At 27.7% G+C, this 14629-nt stretch overlaps 3 protein-coding genes across 5 annotated transcripts; 2 read left to right on the plus strand and 1 right to left on the minus strand.

The window, feature by feature from the left end:
- The first annotated feature begins 73 nt into the window (after nucleotides 1–73).
- On the plus strand, nucleotides 74–4963 carry LOC106792095 (acylamino-acid-releasing enzyme-like). Of its 2 annotated transcripts, XM_014758244.1 has the most exons (14): nucleotides 74–231; nucleotides 393–610; nucleotides 731–894; nucleotides 984–1132; nucleotides 1205–1469; nucleotides 1548–1696; nucleotides 1775–1943; nucleotides 2497–2751; nucleotides 2864–3001; nucleotides 3076–3296; nucleotides 3667–3746; nucleotides 3807–3854; nucleotides 4044–4259; nucleotides 4442–4963. In XM_014758244.1, exons 1-14 carry the CDS (start codon nucleotides 214–216, stop codon nucleotides 4581–4583), a joined length of 2232 nt encoding a protein of 743 aa, XP_014613730.1. In that variant the 5' UTR covers nucleotides 74–213; the 3' UTR covers nucleotides 4584–4963. The 2 variants fall into 2 exon arrangements, with proteins under 2 accessions (XP_014613730.1, XP_014613731.1); XM_014758245.1 differs by lacking the exon at nucleotides 3807–3854 and having other exon boundaries at nucleotides 77–231.
- Nucleotides 4751–7109, minus strand: LOC106792096. The gene is made up of 4 exons (XM_014758246.1): nucleotides 6838–7109; nucleotides 6560–6771; nucleotides 6239–6485; nucleotides 4751–6141 (listed from the first exon to the last, which is right to left on the minus strand). Exons 1-4 carry the CDS (start codon nucleotides 6932–6934, stop codon nucleotides 5672–5674), a joined length of 1026 nt encoding a protein of 341 aa, XP_014613732.1. The 5' UTR covers nucleotides 6935–7109; the 3' UTR covers nucleotides 4751–5671.
- Nucleotides 7110–8292: 1183 nt separating this feature from the next.
- On the plus strand, nucleotides 8293–11349 carry LOC106792098 (cell division cycle protein 123 homolog). Of its 2 annotated transcripts, none has more exons than XM_014758247.1 (6): nucleotides 8293–8965; nucleotides 9036–9140; nucleotides 9253–9475; nucleotides 9544–9681; nucleotides 9839–10101; nucleotides 10422–11349. In XM_014758247.1, the coding sequence occupies exons 1-6, from the start codon at nucleotides 8762–8764 to the stop codon at nucleotides 10479–10481; spliced, it is 993 nt and encodes a 330-aa protein (XP_014613733.1). In that variant the 5' UTR covers nucleotides 8293–8761; the 3' UTR covers nucleotides 10482–11349. The 2 variants fall into 2 exon arrangements, with proteins under 2 accessions (XP_014613733.1, XP_014613734.1); XM_014758248.1 differs by having other exon boundaries at nucleotides 9559–9681; nucleotides 10422–11342.
- The last annotated feature ends 3280 nt before the right edge of the window (nucleotides 11350–14629 follow it).

Genomic DNA, 14629 nt, shown 5'->3' on the forward strand with positions numbered 1-14629 from the left:
TCTCTCTCTCTCTCTCTCTCTCTCTATATATATATATATATATATATCTATCTATCTATCTGCCTGCTTTAAATACATACCATAAATTGTTGCGGTGACTTTATCTTTTTGTTATCGTGAATGTTATTTATAACTATTGTTTATCTATCTGTTTAAAATAATGTTTTTAACCTGTTCTTAATAGTTATTCATCTCCAAGTCAACGAAGATACAATGGCAGTGTCTAATCGAGTAAGAATTTTTCTTTTTCAAATGTTACTTTAATTTGAATTATTCCTTGATTGTGAAATATATATTACACTATAGTAATTTATTTAAATAATTTAACTCTTTTGTTTATTTTTTCGCATCCTTTGTATATCTACTCAAATGAATGTATTTAAATTTTACAGTTAGAAAAGGTTGTAAATACTTACAAATTATTATCAAAAAATACTACTCTGAATTCAGCTAAAATTATTAATGTTACAAGTAAAAATATATTTGTACAAAGTGTATGGAATCAAAAGAATCTAGAAAAACAAACTAATCAACGTTTTATACAAAATCATTTTCTAAATAAAGATTTTCAACCTGCAGTGGAAAGTTTTCCAATTGATATTACACAAGAGTACGTATCATATCTTTACTATAATATTTACTTATTAATTTACTAAGTAATTAATAGTAGAATTGTTTTTTTACACTATAACAAAGTTATAATAAAGTAATTTTTGTTGTTTCTTTAAAGACTTTTGTCAGCTATTTCAGAAGATGGACTATTTAAAGCTATATTACGAAGTAGTACCGTTGATAATAAAACAAAACAGTATATTGAAATTTGGAACAAACAAAATATGATTAAAAACTATGATTTAGCAGCGTTAGATGTGCACGGTGATATTTATGTAGAGAGTAAGAGAAAATATTTTTAAGTTTTTGTTAGAATTTTAATCTTTACTGTAAAAACTTTTGGTTTATCATTTGTTGTATAATTATTACAGATGAATTTAGTACTTTCGAGTGGTCTCCGGACAGAACAAAATTATTATACATTGCAGAGAAAAAGTTACCAAAATCTGAAGCATTTTATAAACAAAAGTCTTTGGATAAGAAAAATAAAGAAAAAAAGGAGAAAGAAGAAATAATACCTGTAAGACACGTCAATGTATTTCGAATTATTTCCAAACTATTGATATTATTTTCAACAACATCATTTTGTTAGGGTAATGAGTATATTTATAAACCTGATTGGGGAGAACAACTAGTAAACAAACACTATCCTGTTGCTGTAGTACTTGATATAAAGACAGACTCAATAACAACACTATCAGAAATACCAGATCAATATTCTCCAGGACAATTGCTGTGGATGAAAGATTCTGAAAGTATAATCGGTGTTGTTTGGACACACGAACCAAGACATTTAGGGCTTGTTGCGTGCACGAATAGAAAATCCTGGATTTTTTCTTTGAATAACGTGGAATTTCGTAAGAATTCTATGTTTTCACAATCTTCAAAATAATTATAATTATGTAAAAGACATTTAAGTATATTGAATTATTCAGGTCTATTATCTAAAGATGGGTGTGCAGTACGAGTACCTAAAGTTAGTCCAGATGGAAAATATCTTGTCTGGTTAGAAAGAAGTGCTAGTGGACCGCATCATAATGCTCATAGGCTTATGTATCTCGATCTTGAATGTACTCAAAAGGAAGTAAGTCATATCTTTTATTTTTTTATAAAACATAGACATGCTTTTTTTATAAAATGTATTTTTTCTTTTTTATTTAAGCCTATTATAATTACTGATATTATTGACTCTGGTAAAACTATTCACAATGAAAAATTATTTTATGGGATATATGGTCGATTACCACAACGTTGTTGGAGCAAAGATGGTCGATATTTATTTTACAGTACTGCTCAGCGAACAAATATACGATCTTATGTAATTGATATGGGTAAGAGATACCATATTTATTAATATACATGTTTCAATATATATGGGCATAACTTCAGGAGTGTTTTTAGTACGCTTTCTAAAATAACTACAAAAATTTGTATAATTATATGCCTGATATTATTTCCGAATTATAGCTGTTTTTATTTTCTAATAATTCATATAACTTTACTAACTGTTTGCTTCGACTCTTTATACAAGTAAGCTTTTTATCTCATGTGCGTCACCGTATTCATAACAATCTTCAGCAAATTTAAACAACACGTGAAATTTTTAAACGAGTAAAAAGATATATGATAAGATGTTTGGAAGTTTCCATTGAAGCTAAAAGTAGCCACTTTGAATAGTTTCTATAAAATTCATGTAACAACATGTATAATACAAAAATTGTTGTAATTCGAACACAAATTGTGATATCGAGGATATGAATTTATTTCTTATTTTAGCACAATAAAACCACCCTTGAAGTTATACTTAAATTTTGAAACACCCTGTATATCCTAAGAGAATGTATTTACTCGTTTGATAACACTAATTAGATATGTTTTGTACAGAAAATAAAAATATGATTGAGATACAAAATGACGAAAGTTCTCTCACCATCTTAGATGTAAAAGATGATATAATCGCATTTGTACAAACGTCTCTTTTAAAACCATCGACGCTTTATGTAGGACGTCTTGATCCCACACAGTTGAAGAATGGAAATATTACTAGAGTCAATATCACTGATTCGCAAAAGATCGATGGCTTCGAATCACTTATGTATGAACATACAATTTATGAGTATGATAATGATGATGATATTAGTAAGTATTATAATTGTACATACAAGCAAGTATATGATTTACATAATTATATTTAAGTATGTATTATTAGTTTCTCCCTTAAATTATAAAATCTTTAAAAATATTTTTACAGCAACATTTAATTTTACGTATTTTGGGCCAAAAGGTGGAAAAGATAAATCAATACCGTTAATAGTAGTACCACATGGAGGTCCACATTCTAATTTTGTTAATGCTTTCTCCTTTGATTATTCTTTGCTTGCACTCATGGGTAAGCACCATGCTTTCCTTTTATATTTACCTTCTTTTTTAGTATTTTATATTAATATCACATACAAAATTAAGGTATGGCAGTGTTACAAGTTAATTTTCGTGGCTCTACTGGAATGGGTGCGAAAAATGTAGAATTTCTTCAAGGAAAAGTTGGCGATGTAGATGTAAAAGATTGTGTTACTGCCACTAAAGAAGCTTTAAATAAGTACCCATGGCTCAGTCCTTCACATGTGGGTGTTTGTGGTGGTTCTCATGGTGGATTTTTAGTAGCACATTTAACTGCTCAATATCCAGTAAGAAACAAAATTATTAAACATTTATAACAGTAAAATATGTAATATAATGATATAATATTATGTTCATAGATTAATGGGGGGAAGGGGGATTTTCGTCAAGATGTTCAGAATTGACATTGTTCAATGCCTTTTTTTTAAGTCTCACGCAAACTGTGTTATATACGACTTTTTTATTGAGATATTTCAATGAAAAAAATGATGAAAGTAACTTGTTTGTATTAATATATAGGAGAAACCTTGATAAGCAGTTTTACAATTTTTACGAAAATAGCCTAAAAGTCAAGTCTCTAGACGAAAATCCTTTCTTAAATAATATTTAATATATATAATATAATAATTATTATAAAGACACACACACATATTTCAGGAGCTATATAAAGTCGCAGTTGCTAGAAATCCAGTAGTTGACATTGCTGCTATGTACACTATTTCGGATATCCCAGACTGGTAAAAATATTATTCCATTATCAATATTATTTATTGTTAATCGTCCAATTTGTATTTCAGTCGCAATACTTTAACTGTGGAAGAGATACTTGCATATCAGCATAATGTGTAAGCTTAATTGTTAACTAAAATATTATAAAGTCCATAATATATAATTAATGGTAGACTGAAATGCAGTATTATTGAACGTAATATTTAATATGGCGTTGCATATATATGTATATATATACATATATATGTAAATATATACATATATATATATTTTATTATTTTCATACTATAAAAATCTTTATTTAGGTGCAAAGCTGTGATAAATATGTATGGTCCAGTTGTACCGTCAACTGTAGGAGTCGTGGAAATGTTTGTAAAAATGTATAATTCTTCACCTATTATTCTTGTCGATAGAGTTAAGGCTCCTACTCTTATATGTATTGGCACAAATGATCTAAGAGTTCCATCTTCGCAAGGAAAACTGTGGTATAATCATCTTAAAGCTAATAAAGTCAAAACAAAGTAAGTAAATATAATTAAGTCAAATAGTCAAATTATCATATATCAGGACTCTGCTATAATAATATATATAGATATTCATGGAAAGTTTCGGATCTCATGTCAGAACAGTGACTTGAAAATATACATTTTTTTGCTAAGCCTATAGAATATATTGGATATAATTTATGTTTTGAAATTATCAGAATGCTTGTATATGAGGACAATCATCAGTTGGGATCAGGTACTGCTGAGATGGATTCTCTTATTAATCTTTGTTTATGGTTAATGGAACACAATAGTATTGATAAAGAAGATAATTCTGTCTTACTGGCATCATTGAAATGATAGAAAAGAAGAAAAAGAAAAGATAATCTATAATAATATATAATAACAAACATTTTTGTACAAGAAGAACTTTTATTAATTATTTTTCTGATAATAAACAAAATACGTAAAACATAATATTGTAAATTGTTTCTCTAAATGTTCAGTACTTCTGTCATTCTACCTTATATATAAGGATATATATTTACAAAATTTCATTATACAAATACATTGCAAATTGTTTACACGCATACGCATATACACGTTTGCATATTAAGGCCTATATTACCGATACAGATTATATTTTTGTAACGCTTATTCTATCAATACTTTTATTAATCGTTGATCGCAAAATAAATAATTGTAAAATAATACGATAACATTGAAATAAACTGTATTTATGGTGTAATATTTGTATTAAATACTGATATAATAATTAATACAATATTGAGACAAATGTCATGGCTCGCTCAAAAGTAAAAAAATATCTTAGAATTATTTATATATTACAGATGTCAATATAAATGTTTTTTCTTAAGTTATTTAAATTAATGTAAGTTTTATCATATCTAAAGATTATATGTTTCAAGATTTTTATACAAAATTGTTTAAAAGAAATAATACTTTATTATATTTTATGAATTCTATAACTTATCAAAATATAAAGTATAAAACTGATTTTCATATTAACTATCTTATTAATCACTATAATTGAAACTGTTTAAAAAATGCACCTTCTTAATAAAATACAAAGCATACTTGTTACTTAATAAAAAATAAAAGTTATGAATACAATCATGTGTATACACTATATCAGAAATATGTTGTAAAAGTTGATTGTTATAAAAAAAAAAATGCATTATAAAGTTATGAACTTTGATACTCATATAGAAAAAAAAATGAACCGAATTAGGCAGAGATTTGTACTCCATTATTTATGACTAATTTTAATCCTAAGACTTAACCTTTGATTCTACAAGACTTATTCCTGGTTTTATTTCCCTATATACTTGTAAATATACATAGTTAAAAAAAACAGCATCACCTAATTAAAACATTAGGTAATAGACTGTAAAAATTTGATACAAAAAAGGATTATCATCAATAACTTACACTTGCTGCACAGTAGAATTATTCTGTTCTGGAAATAAGGAATCATAGCTAGGTGGAAGATCTTTATCTATGACAGGAGGTGGTACAACAACTTCTAACATTGGAGCTGTTGGAACTTGACGGTTACTAGTACTTTCAGACTCTTGTACACCTGATCTCGCTAATCTATCCGATGAGCGTGCACTTGGACCAGAACAATCCAAAGACCAAAAGATCATATCTTTTTTTTTACATGCCCATACGCACACACCAAAAATAATTGTACATACAACTAGTGTCGTCACAGCACCCATTGTTATTTTTGTTCCAGTGCTGTGGGTGAAGACATCAGTACTAGTTGTACAATTGACTTCGTCTTGACAAATATTTGGTACGCAATTTTGATATCCATCGCAAAAGTAATTATGCAAAATACATGATTCAAACTTTATTTTTGTATAATTAGTATTTAAATTTTCCTTGCATCCTATAAATGAAATTGTGAAAAAATATATATTTAATTTATTCGTATACTCTAACAGTATATTGTCATACTTAATGCATCTGATATATTTAAAACTTACTTTTATATGGCGTATAAACAAGGGTGAGAGAAAGAATTTCTTCTGTAAGCGAGTGTTTCTCTTTGGAAATAAATACCGTAGTTTCTAACATGCCTTTAGTATCAAATTCTGCATAAGTGCTTCCAGAAAAAAATGATGCAAATTCATAAGTACTATTTTCTTGTTCAGGGACTGGATAATATTTAGTTGTGCTGCGATCATAATTTCCACAAAATTTTGGTGTCTTTTGCAAGTCGCTCCTTTTGAACTAGAAATATATACAAAAATATATATTTAAACTAACGAATCAATCGGATGAATTTTTTGTACATATTTGTTCACCTGTACGTAATCTAAACACTGTGTCTTATTACGCCTGAATGTCATTTTTTGTATCACACCAAACAAACCATCTTCTTTGTTAGTTTTAATAACAAATTTACAATATGTATCAGCATTTGATTGATGATCAAATGTAATATTAATTAAGACTGCTAAATCTTTATTATGTTTATTTGATCCAATATGACAATCTTTCTCATTTTTTATATCATCTATAAATGTCGAAGTATATAATTAATTTTACTAGGTTAAATTTATCACTATATATAATAACTTACATTTGGTATATTTAGAATGTTGTAAACATAATCCTAAATTGTTTAAAAATGTAGTAAAAATTATAAAATATATCAATCTTATAACATCTTGGTCCATTTTGTATTAACGGTCAAAAACTATAATTAAAACAAAATCCAATTGCAAAAAGTAATAAATTAAAACTACTAATTTTTATATTATAAAATGTAATAAAAGAGTTTCACACTAGAAGCATTGGCTACCAACTGAGATTACCTTCACCTAATATATTTCATTTGAATTTACCCATTTTATTTTATTTTATTTTATATTATTTTATAAAAATAATACCATTATTAACGGAAAACAATAATTTCATTTATTCTAGTCTAGAGACTTATTTTTTAACAATAAATTTCTAATGCAAAATAAATAACTATATAGTTTTCCGATAAACCATAAGATGCTTGTATTTGTTTCAGGTAATTATTACGAACAATTACGAAATAGCCCGAGTTCTTCCGAAGATTTTAGGGAAGAAGTGTAGGTAGTCATAATGGATAGTTAATCCTTTTTTTTCAAAATATATTATAGTTTTACGATTGAGATTCTTTTTGTTTTTCAAATGTGTTCTTATTATTATCAAAGAATAAAGAAATACATAGAAGCTCACAAGTCTCCTTTTTTATCTACTCAGTTTCATTTTTGTTACTACCGGGACCACCAGTGGGCGATAGTGGGTAGTTACCGCGATAACGGTACAAAAAATACTATCAAATATGTTTAGTGGATAAGCATGTGTGTGCCTTCACGTTTTTCTTAAGTAATATCAACTATAGATGAGTTTCTTATTTTCGTTTATACCGATGAGACAAGAAAACCTATTGTAATCGTATTTTATTAAATTTACAATTTTTCTTTCTATATAATGCAATTTAAAAGTATTTCACAATAATTAATAGATATTATTTTTTTCAGTAACTTAGTATTTTTACTTTTCCTATTTCTTTATTTTTATTTTATGTAAATGTAAAATCACGTGTTTAAATTTAATTTTATTGCCACGGTAAATAAGTAGAAATTTGCAAAAAGTGCATCAGCGAATTGGACGATTTATATGTCAGGCTATTGTATCACTTGATTGTATGATTAATATATTTTTCTTTTTTTTACAGACGATCATCATTGGATTTATCATCAAATCTTCTGGATTCTTTTTTATTTGAGTGTCTTAAATTGCTTCATTTTAAAATATACGTATAAATGCATTTCTGAAGGCACTTATATCTTATCCACTAAAAATCAAAAATATACAATATTATTTATATTCTTTGATAGTATTTTTTGTATCGTTATCGCGGTAACTACCCACTATCGCCTACTGGTGGTCCCGGTAGTAACAAAAATGAAACTGGGTAGATAAAAAAGGAGACTTGTTAGAGGGATATAAAGCACGTAAACTTATACGTCGTATCGACGATAAGTACATGGTTCAAAAGAGCATTATTCTTCGTTGCATAGTTCACATATTTTGTCCGAATTGTTCGCTGTAGTTACGTACGCTTCGAACGAAAACTTAAAAATAGTCTTAATAATTTGTTGTTCAACATAATATCTAGTTTTTTAAAACATCTCAATTTCTAGCAAATAATGATAAGAAACTTAACAAGATTGAAATTACTTCTAATATTTTTAACTTGGAAGTAATTGATTAATAATCAACGAAACAGTCCTTTTATTGTATTTTTACATGTTATGTTGGCACTTTAATATTTACGATTAACGTCATGTTTATTTCGCATTGTGCTACGTATTAAGGTTATAAAGACAACTTGATGAAAACAATCTAATTAAAAATTCAATTTATTCTTTAATTAATATTATAGTATAATAAATATTGTGTATTTTATTAATAATTGACCGCGATTAATTTTATAGTTTGACAATTCTTTGTTATTATAAAATATGATTAATAATTTTCAACCAGAATTCTCATTCTGCTCCTGGTATAAGCAATTTAAAAATTGCTCATTAGTAGCTACTGTTATACCAATTCCTGATGATGTTTTGAAATACTTACAGTACGACATATTTTTATTACCTTTGGAAGCTATAAAACATAGCTCGTCCGATAATGAATGGAATGATTCTTCTTTACAAAATGATAAGGTATTTATATATTTTCTTGTTATTTAATTTTTTTTCTAAGTATAATAAATATTTAGATTGTCATTTATAGGATTCGGAGTATCAGCCATCCTTTCCAAAATTTAGCAAAAGCATACAAGATGTAATTAATGAATATGGGTCTATATTTATTAAAAGTAACTGGAGCTCACCTTTAGTAAGAAGAATATCGTATTATTAATTTTTATTACATTTCACTATTATATTGTTTTTCAATATAGATAATATGCAAATTCATTCTTTAAGTTGTATCATATAATTTTTCTAAGGATGCAACATGGGTAGCACCAACAAAGAGTCTACAGTGTAGGACTTTAGAAGAAGTATATTTACTACTGAAGAGTTCAGACAGAATAGCAAATGATTTAAGCGTTCTTAAACGTTGGTCAGATAGAGAAGATTATCCTAGACCATGCTTGGTATTGAAACAATGGCGGGATATAAATCCTTGCGCAGAATATCGATGTTTCGTCATAGATGATGAACTTGTTGGTAAATATTATTGCTTAAGTTATGTGCTTGTTTCATTGTTTTTGAGCACTATTTAAATATATAACTAGTTTTAATACTCACAGGAATTAGCCAGAGAGATATGTCGCAATATTATACCTATAATGAGTCAGAAAAGTACAATATAAAAGCTGATATTGAAAAGTTATTCACAGAAAAGATTAAAGGAAATTTTTCATTGATTAGCTGTGAGTTAATGCGCCTATTAATATATGTTTCTTTTTCTGACATGCATAAGTGATGTACATATATTTTATAATCATTTAGATTTTATATAATGCATTTGTTCTTTTTTTCTTTTTCCTTTTTTTAAGTAATTTTCTATAAAATTATTCACACACACAGATTCATTTGATGTCATACGCAGTGAGAATAAGAATATAAGAATAGTAGATTTTGGTCCTGTTAATGAATTTACTACAAAAGGAACTCTTTTCACTTATGAAGAATTAGAAAATTGTATTAGCGATAAACCTGAATTTAGATTCATTGCTCAAGACATTGGTATTCAACCGACACACACGAAACATTTTTGCGCTCCGCAAGAAATCAATGAATATTTCCAAACATTTAATAATGAGTTTAATTTAACAAGTGCTATTCAAAAGGTAAATAACATTTGTATAGTTCTATAATAATTTATGGAATATAATTAATTAATAATATAAATAATTAATATAATTAATTATAGAACTATATTATATATAATTTAACTGTCAATAGTGTCTATAAGTGTCTGATGTGAATTAGTTGCCTATAGCGGATAAAGCATTATTGTCACGTTTTGATTCTAAATGCACTGTAGTCAAAGGCTTAAGGATATAAATTATTCAATAATGTATATTTATATCATTTGATATTGTAGTTGTTTCTTGTGTTTGATTAAACATAATTTTCATTTCTTCTTTTCTCTCTTTTTTTTTTACAGGAAATAGAAAAACAAAATCAAGATCAAGATGAAATGATAGATGGTGAAAAAAGTACTTAAATGTATATACAATACAATTGCACTAAAATAACTATTTATCTTGTTTGTAAAATATAATATGCTTTTGTATTACTAATAACTTTATGATCATTCACCTGTTGAAACTCATTAAAAAAGCTTCCTTTCTTTCTTATGTGAGACAAATTTTTATAAATAACAATCGATAGTTTAAGATCCAAAAGATAATTTACTTCTTAAGGATAATAATACATATAGGTGCCTATATTAATTAGATAAATTTGTTACTAGGGCTCCATACAACCTTGTCAACGTTGATTTGTTTAAAACTCCACACAGTTGTTGAAATCCATTAGGATGCACTGTGGATTATGCAATGTGCAAGTAGTAAGACCCAATACTCAATCGTTTTCAAGAAAACGAAAAATTTGAAGCATAATACACGCCGATGGGTTGAACAATTTTGAACGTAATACAGTGAGTGGAAAACCATTAAGTTCAAAACTTTTCAACTCACCGGCGCGTATTAGGCACACAACAGAAATTTGTTTTATTGGAAACGAATTGGAAACGGTTGAGTATTGGGTCTTATTACTCGTATAGTGTATAATTCTAACAGATCCCTACAACTGTGTAGAGTTTTAAAAAAACGGTTTTTCGAAGGTTTGATGGAGCCCTTGTTAGACGATTTATTTTTTATCGATAGAATTTTAGTCGACCGTACAAACTTAGCTGTTGCATTTATATATCCTTGGTTTATAAAAAACAATTCGTCAATTTGTTTTTCTACGAAGGAGACAACGTCATGAACATATAAATGAACAAACACAGAAAAGGATGTTTTTTAAATACAGAACTTCCATTTTTATTCTGTCAGACCCTCTTCTATCATTACATTACATAAAACGATTAAACGCTATCCTATCGCTTGAAAGAATTATCATAATATTGCAATATTTTTCGAGCCGTCGGCTTTACCGAGCGACGTCCCTTATATAGAAAATATGTCTTGTTTATGTACAATATGCAACCTTCTAGACTCAAGTTTGAAAACAGATCCTCGATATATGTATGTACCGCCGGTCAAGTTTCTTCGTTATTTCACGTTGTACAGTCACATCCATGGAGTGTATTCTCTGTTGTGTGTATGTATGATGTGTGTGTATGTATGATGTGTGTGTGTGTGTGGTGTGTGCGCGCGCGCGCATATACTGTGTGCTTTCGTAACATTCTCTCTTTATTTTTAATACTCTCTTTTCGAAGGATAAATTAAGAAAATTAATTAATTGATATTCTCTTTCGAGAATATAACTATTTCGAAATGGACCATCATCGGATGTATATATATATATATATACATATATACATACATATATATATATATACATATATACATAGTTTCAAACGGGTATATGATTAATAATACTCGCTGTACGTGTGTATGTGTTTACCGAAGTCGTGATCAAATAATTTTCAAATAATTTTCTATATTTAATCATTATTTTAAATGATGTCCTCTTTAATAAAACGGATATATCATAGAAGCAGCAATTTGTGCAATATTTCATTATTTTATAACTCCGTATTTTCTCAATCGGGTATATATTTACATATGAACATATGAATCTATTCATTACGCACATGTCTATATGAAAATACGTACATCGATTACGTACATCTATCACGAATAAACGTGGGGTAGTAGGTAGGTAGCCTGTTACGCCCATTATTATTTTACTCCCCTCCTGCCTCATCGCAAATACATATGTCATTTCATAATTGTACACTGCTTTAAAACGTATCATCTTGTGGTTTAATTGGAATATATATATACATATAGATGGTTACAAATATACGCATACATACATATATATTCCAATATATATACATATATACGTACACGTAGAAATAATTAAAATAATTATAATAATAATGATGATAATAATAATAATATATAATAATAATAATAATATAATAATAATAATAATATAATAATAATAATAATAATAATAATAATAATAATAATAATAATAATAATAATAATGACGCGCGTGCCTATAACAAAAATGTTCCCTTTACACCCGTGTTTTCACAGTATTCGCTTAATTAAAGGTATGCATACGGGGTTAACTTTTTTTCTATTTTATTATATGCTTCGGACACACACACATGACTGTACTATATGGTTTTCTTTGTTATTATTTATTTATTTAATGGTTTTGTTTGTATTTTTAAATCTGTAGCGCACTTATCTCAAATTGTGTTTTACTTTTTCGCCGGCACACGTACCTTTTCTTTTTAATCCCTTCGCACCTCTTACTAATAATTTATTTACTTTTTTAACAGATTTGTGCTAAATGACAATACGTAGCTTAATGAATGTACGTTTTAATATTTTTGTTTGCAGTGCATGACCGTCTTTTGGATTACTGCGATTCCCCCTTTTATTTAATTTTATTTTACTTCTTTCTTTCTCTTTCTCTCTCTCTCTCTCTCTCTCTCTCTCTCTCTCCCCCTCATTTTTAATTTGCTTATTCCTTTCTTTTTCATTTATACATCCACCTAATTTTATTTGTCGTCATTTTTACTTATTTTTTGTTCTTTTTTAAATTTTTCACGCTATTACACACCACTACCCACTACATCGCCCGTTTGTTTACTCGGTAATAAAATGACGTACAACGATCCAAATACTGTTTGGGTGTTTGTGAGTGACGAAATAGTAGTCTCTTAACAAATATACGTTACAAAAACTCTTAAATGGTATCGTTTAACGGCTTCTCTGTGTAAAGCGGTTCATATTTATTTTATTTTATTTTAATTTATTATTTTTTATTTGTTTGTTTAATTATCTCTCTTTCTCTCTTGTTTAAGTACCAGCAGCTATCTTTCGAAAACTTTGCTTATCTTTCAAAGTATCTCTTCTTCTTCTATCAACTTATTCTTCCTTCTAACCGTCTACCTTTCCTTCCCCACCTTTTTCATTCATATAAATTTCTTTTTTTCTTTTTTTTTCTCTTTTTATTTATTTCCGTTTTGTCATTGCTACGATTTATAACATTTGTTTCTATTATAAATGCGATTGGTACGACGAATATGTGGATGTGTATGTGTGTGTGCGTGTGTTGTATGTATGTGTAATGGCAAAAGATTCGTTTCACACGAAAAAAATTAATACACGCTGTTTTGTTTGTTGTCGCTTTAGGGCTACAAATTATTTGCACTTCCTTTCAAAAATATGTATTTATTTTTAAGTGCGAAAAGGTTACTCCTAATTTACACGTAAATATACGATCCCCAAATAAACCTTCAATCCCACCCCCGAGATTTCTCTTCTAATTTCTTTTTCTCTCTTAATGTTGTTCAATATTTTTTCTTTCTTCCCTTTCCCTACAATTTTTCCCATAATATTATTTTATTCTCTTTTATCTCGTTCCATTGTTCGTCTCTATTATTACTTTTTTTGCCTTTTCATTTCATTTAATTTTTTAATTTCTTTATATGTATATATATATGTGTGTGTGTGTATTTGTGTTTAAATGTACAGGAAGATAGAGTTCATTTTTTTCCTTCATTATTGGGAATAAATAGGAAACTAAGATTTTTCGTTTTTCTCGATTCTATCATTTGTCGTCTCACCTTAGATTTTATTTTATACAACGAGTCATGGCCCACTGAAAGCGAAACTAGCATCGAATCAACTCTTCTCTCTTTTATTTATTTAATTATTTATTAATTTTTTTTATTCTTTTCCCACCCCTTCCCCTTCCGTAGGATTCCGACGATGAAACTGAAGAATTGCGATTAGAAAGATTAGAAAAACAAGGTGTATATATATGTACGTGTGTTTTAGGTATTTTACAATCATATGTTATCAGAAATAGATAATAGAGTTATGAAAGATATAGATATATAGATATAACGCATAAACATGGTCATGATCTTCAAATTTGATGTATCACGTATTATAGATGGATCAGTAGTAATTGTTAAGTCAAAGTAATATTCATCATATCATTGGTTTCAACGAAGTTGGTATCGATTGTTAATTAAATTCATTTCTGGTCGAGTAGTTTCTTTTTTATTGATAAAAAAAAAACAAGAAATAAAACAGAGGAAAGAAAATATAAATAAAAAGAAAGTATAAAATATATGTACAAGTAATAAAAAATACAAAAAATGAAAAAAAA

Source organism: Polistes canadensis, unplaced genomic scaffold, assembly GCF_001313835.1.
Source record: "Polistes canadensis isolate GaletaPanama2010 unplaced genomic scaffold, ASM131383v1 scaffold_376, whole genome shotgun sequence".
Classification (NCBI taxonomy): Eukaryota; Metazoa; Arthropoda; class Insecta; order Hymenoptera; family Vespidae; genus Polistes; species Polistes canadensis.

What these genes read in the sequence shown, in the direction of transcription:
- LOC106792095 (XM_014758244.1), top strand. An exon ending in TTTGAATAACGTGGAATTTC is followed by an intron (nt 1,470 to 1,547) that starts GTAAGAATTCTA and finishes TGAATTATTCAG; the next exon opens with GTCTATTATCTAAAGATGGG. An exon ending in GCTAATAAAGTCAAAACAAA is followed by an intron (nt 4,260 to 4,441) that starts GTAAGTAAATAT and finishes TGAAATTATCAG; the next exon opens with AATGCTTGTATATGAGGACA.
- LOC106792096 (XM_014758246.1), bottom strand. Translation starts at nt 6,934, where the DNA reads ATGGACCAAGATGTTATAAGATTGATATATTTTATAATTTTTACTACA. An exon ending in ACATTCTAAATATACCAAAT is followed by an intron (nt 6,772 to 6,837) that starts GTAAGTTATTAT and finishes CGACATTTATAG; the next exon opens with ATGATATAAAAAATGAGAAA. An exon ending in TGTTTATACGCCATATAAAA is followed by an intron (nt 6,142 to 6,238) that starts GTAAGTTTTAAA and finishes TTTCATTTATAG; the next exon opens with GATGCAAGGAAAATTTAAAT.
- LOC106792098 (XM_014758247.1), top strand. Translation starts at nt 8,762, where the DNA reads ATGATTAATAATTTTCAACCAGAATTCTCATTCTGCTCCTGGTATAAG. An exon ending in AAATTTTTCATTGATTAGCT is followed by an intron (nt 9,682 to 9,838) that starts GTGAGTTAATGC and finishes TCACACACACAG; the next exon opens with ATTCATTTGATGTCATACGC. An exon ending in TAACAAGTGCTATTCAAAAG is followed by an intron (nt 10,102 to 10,421) that starts GTAAATAACATT and finishes TTTTTTTTACAG; the next exon opens with GAAATAGAAAAACAAAATCA.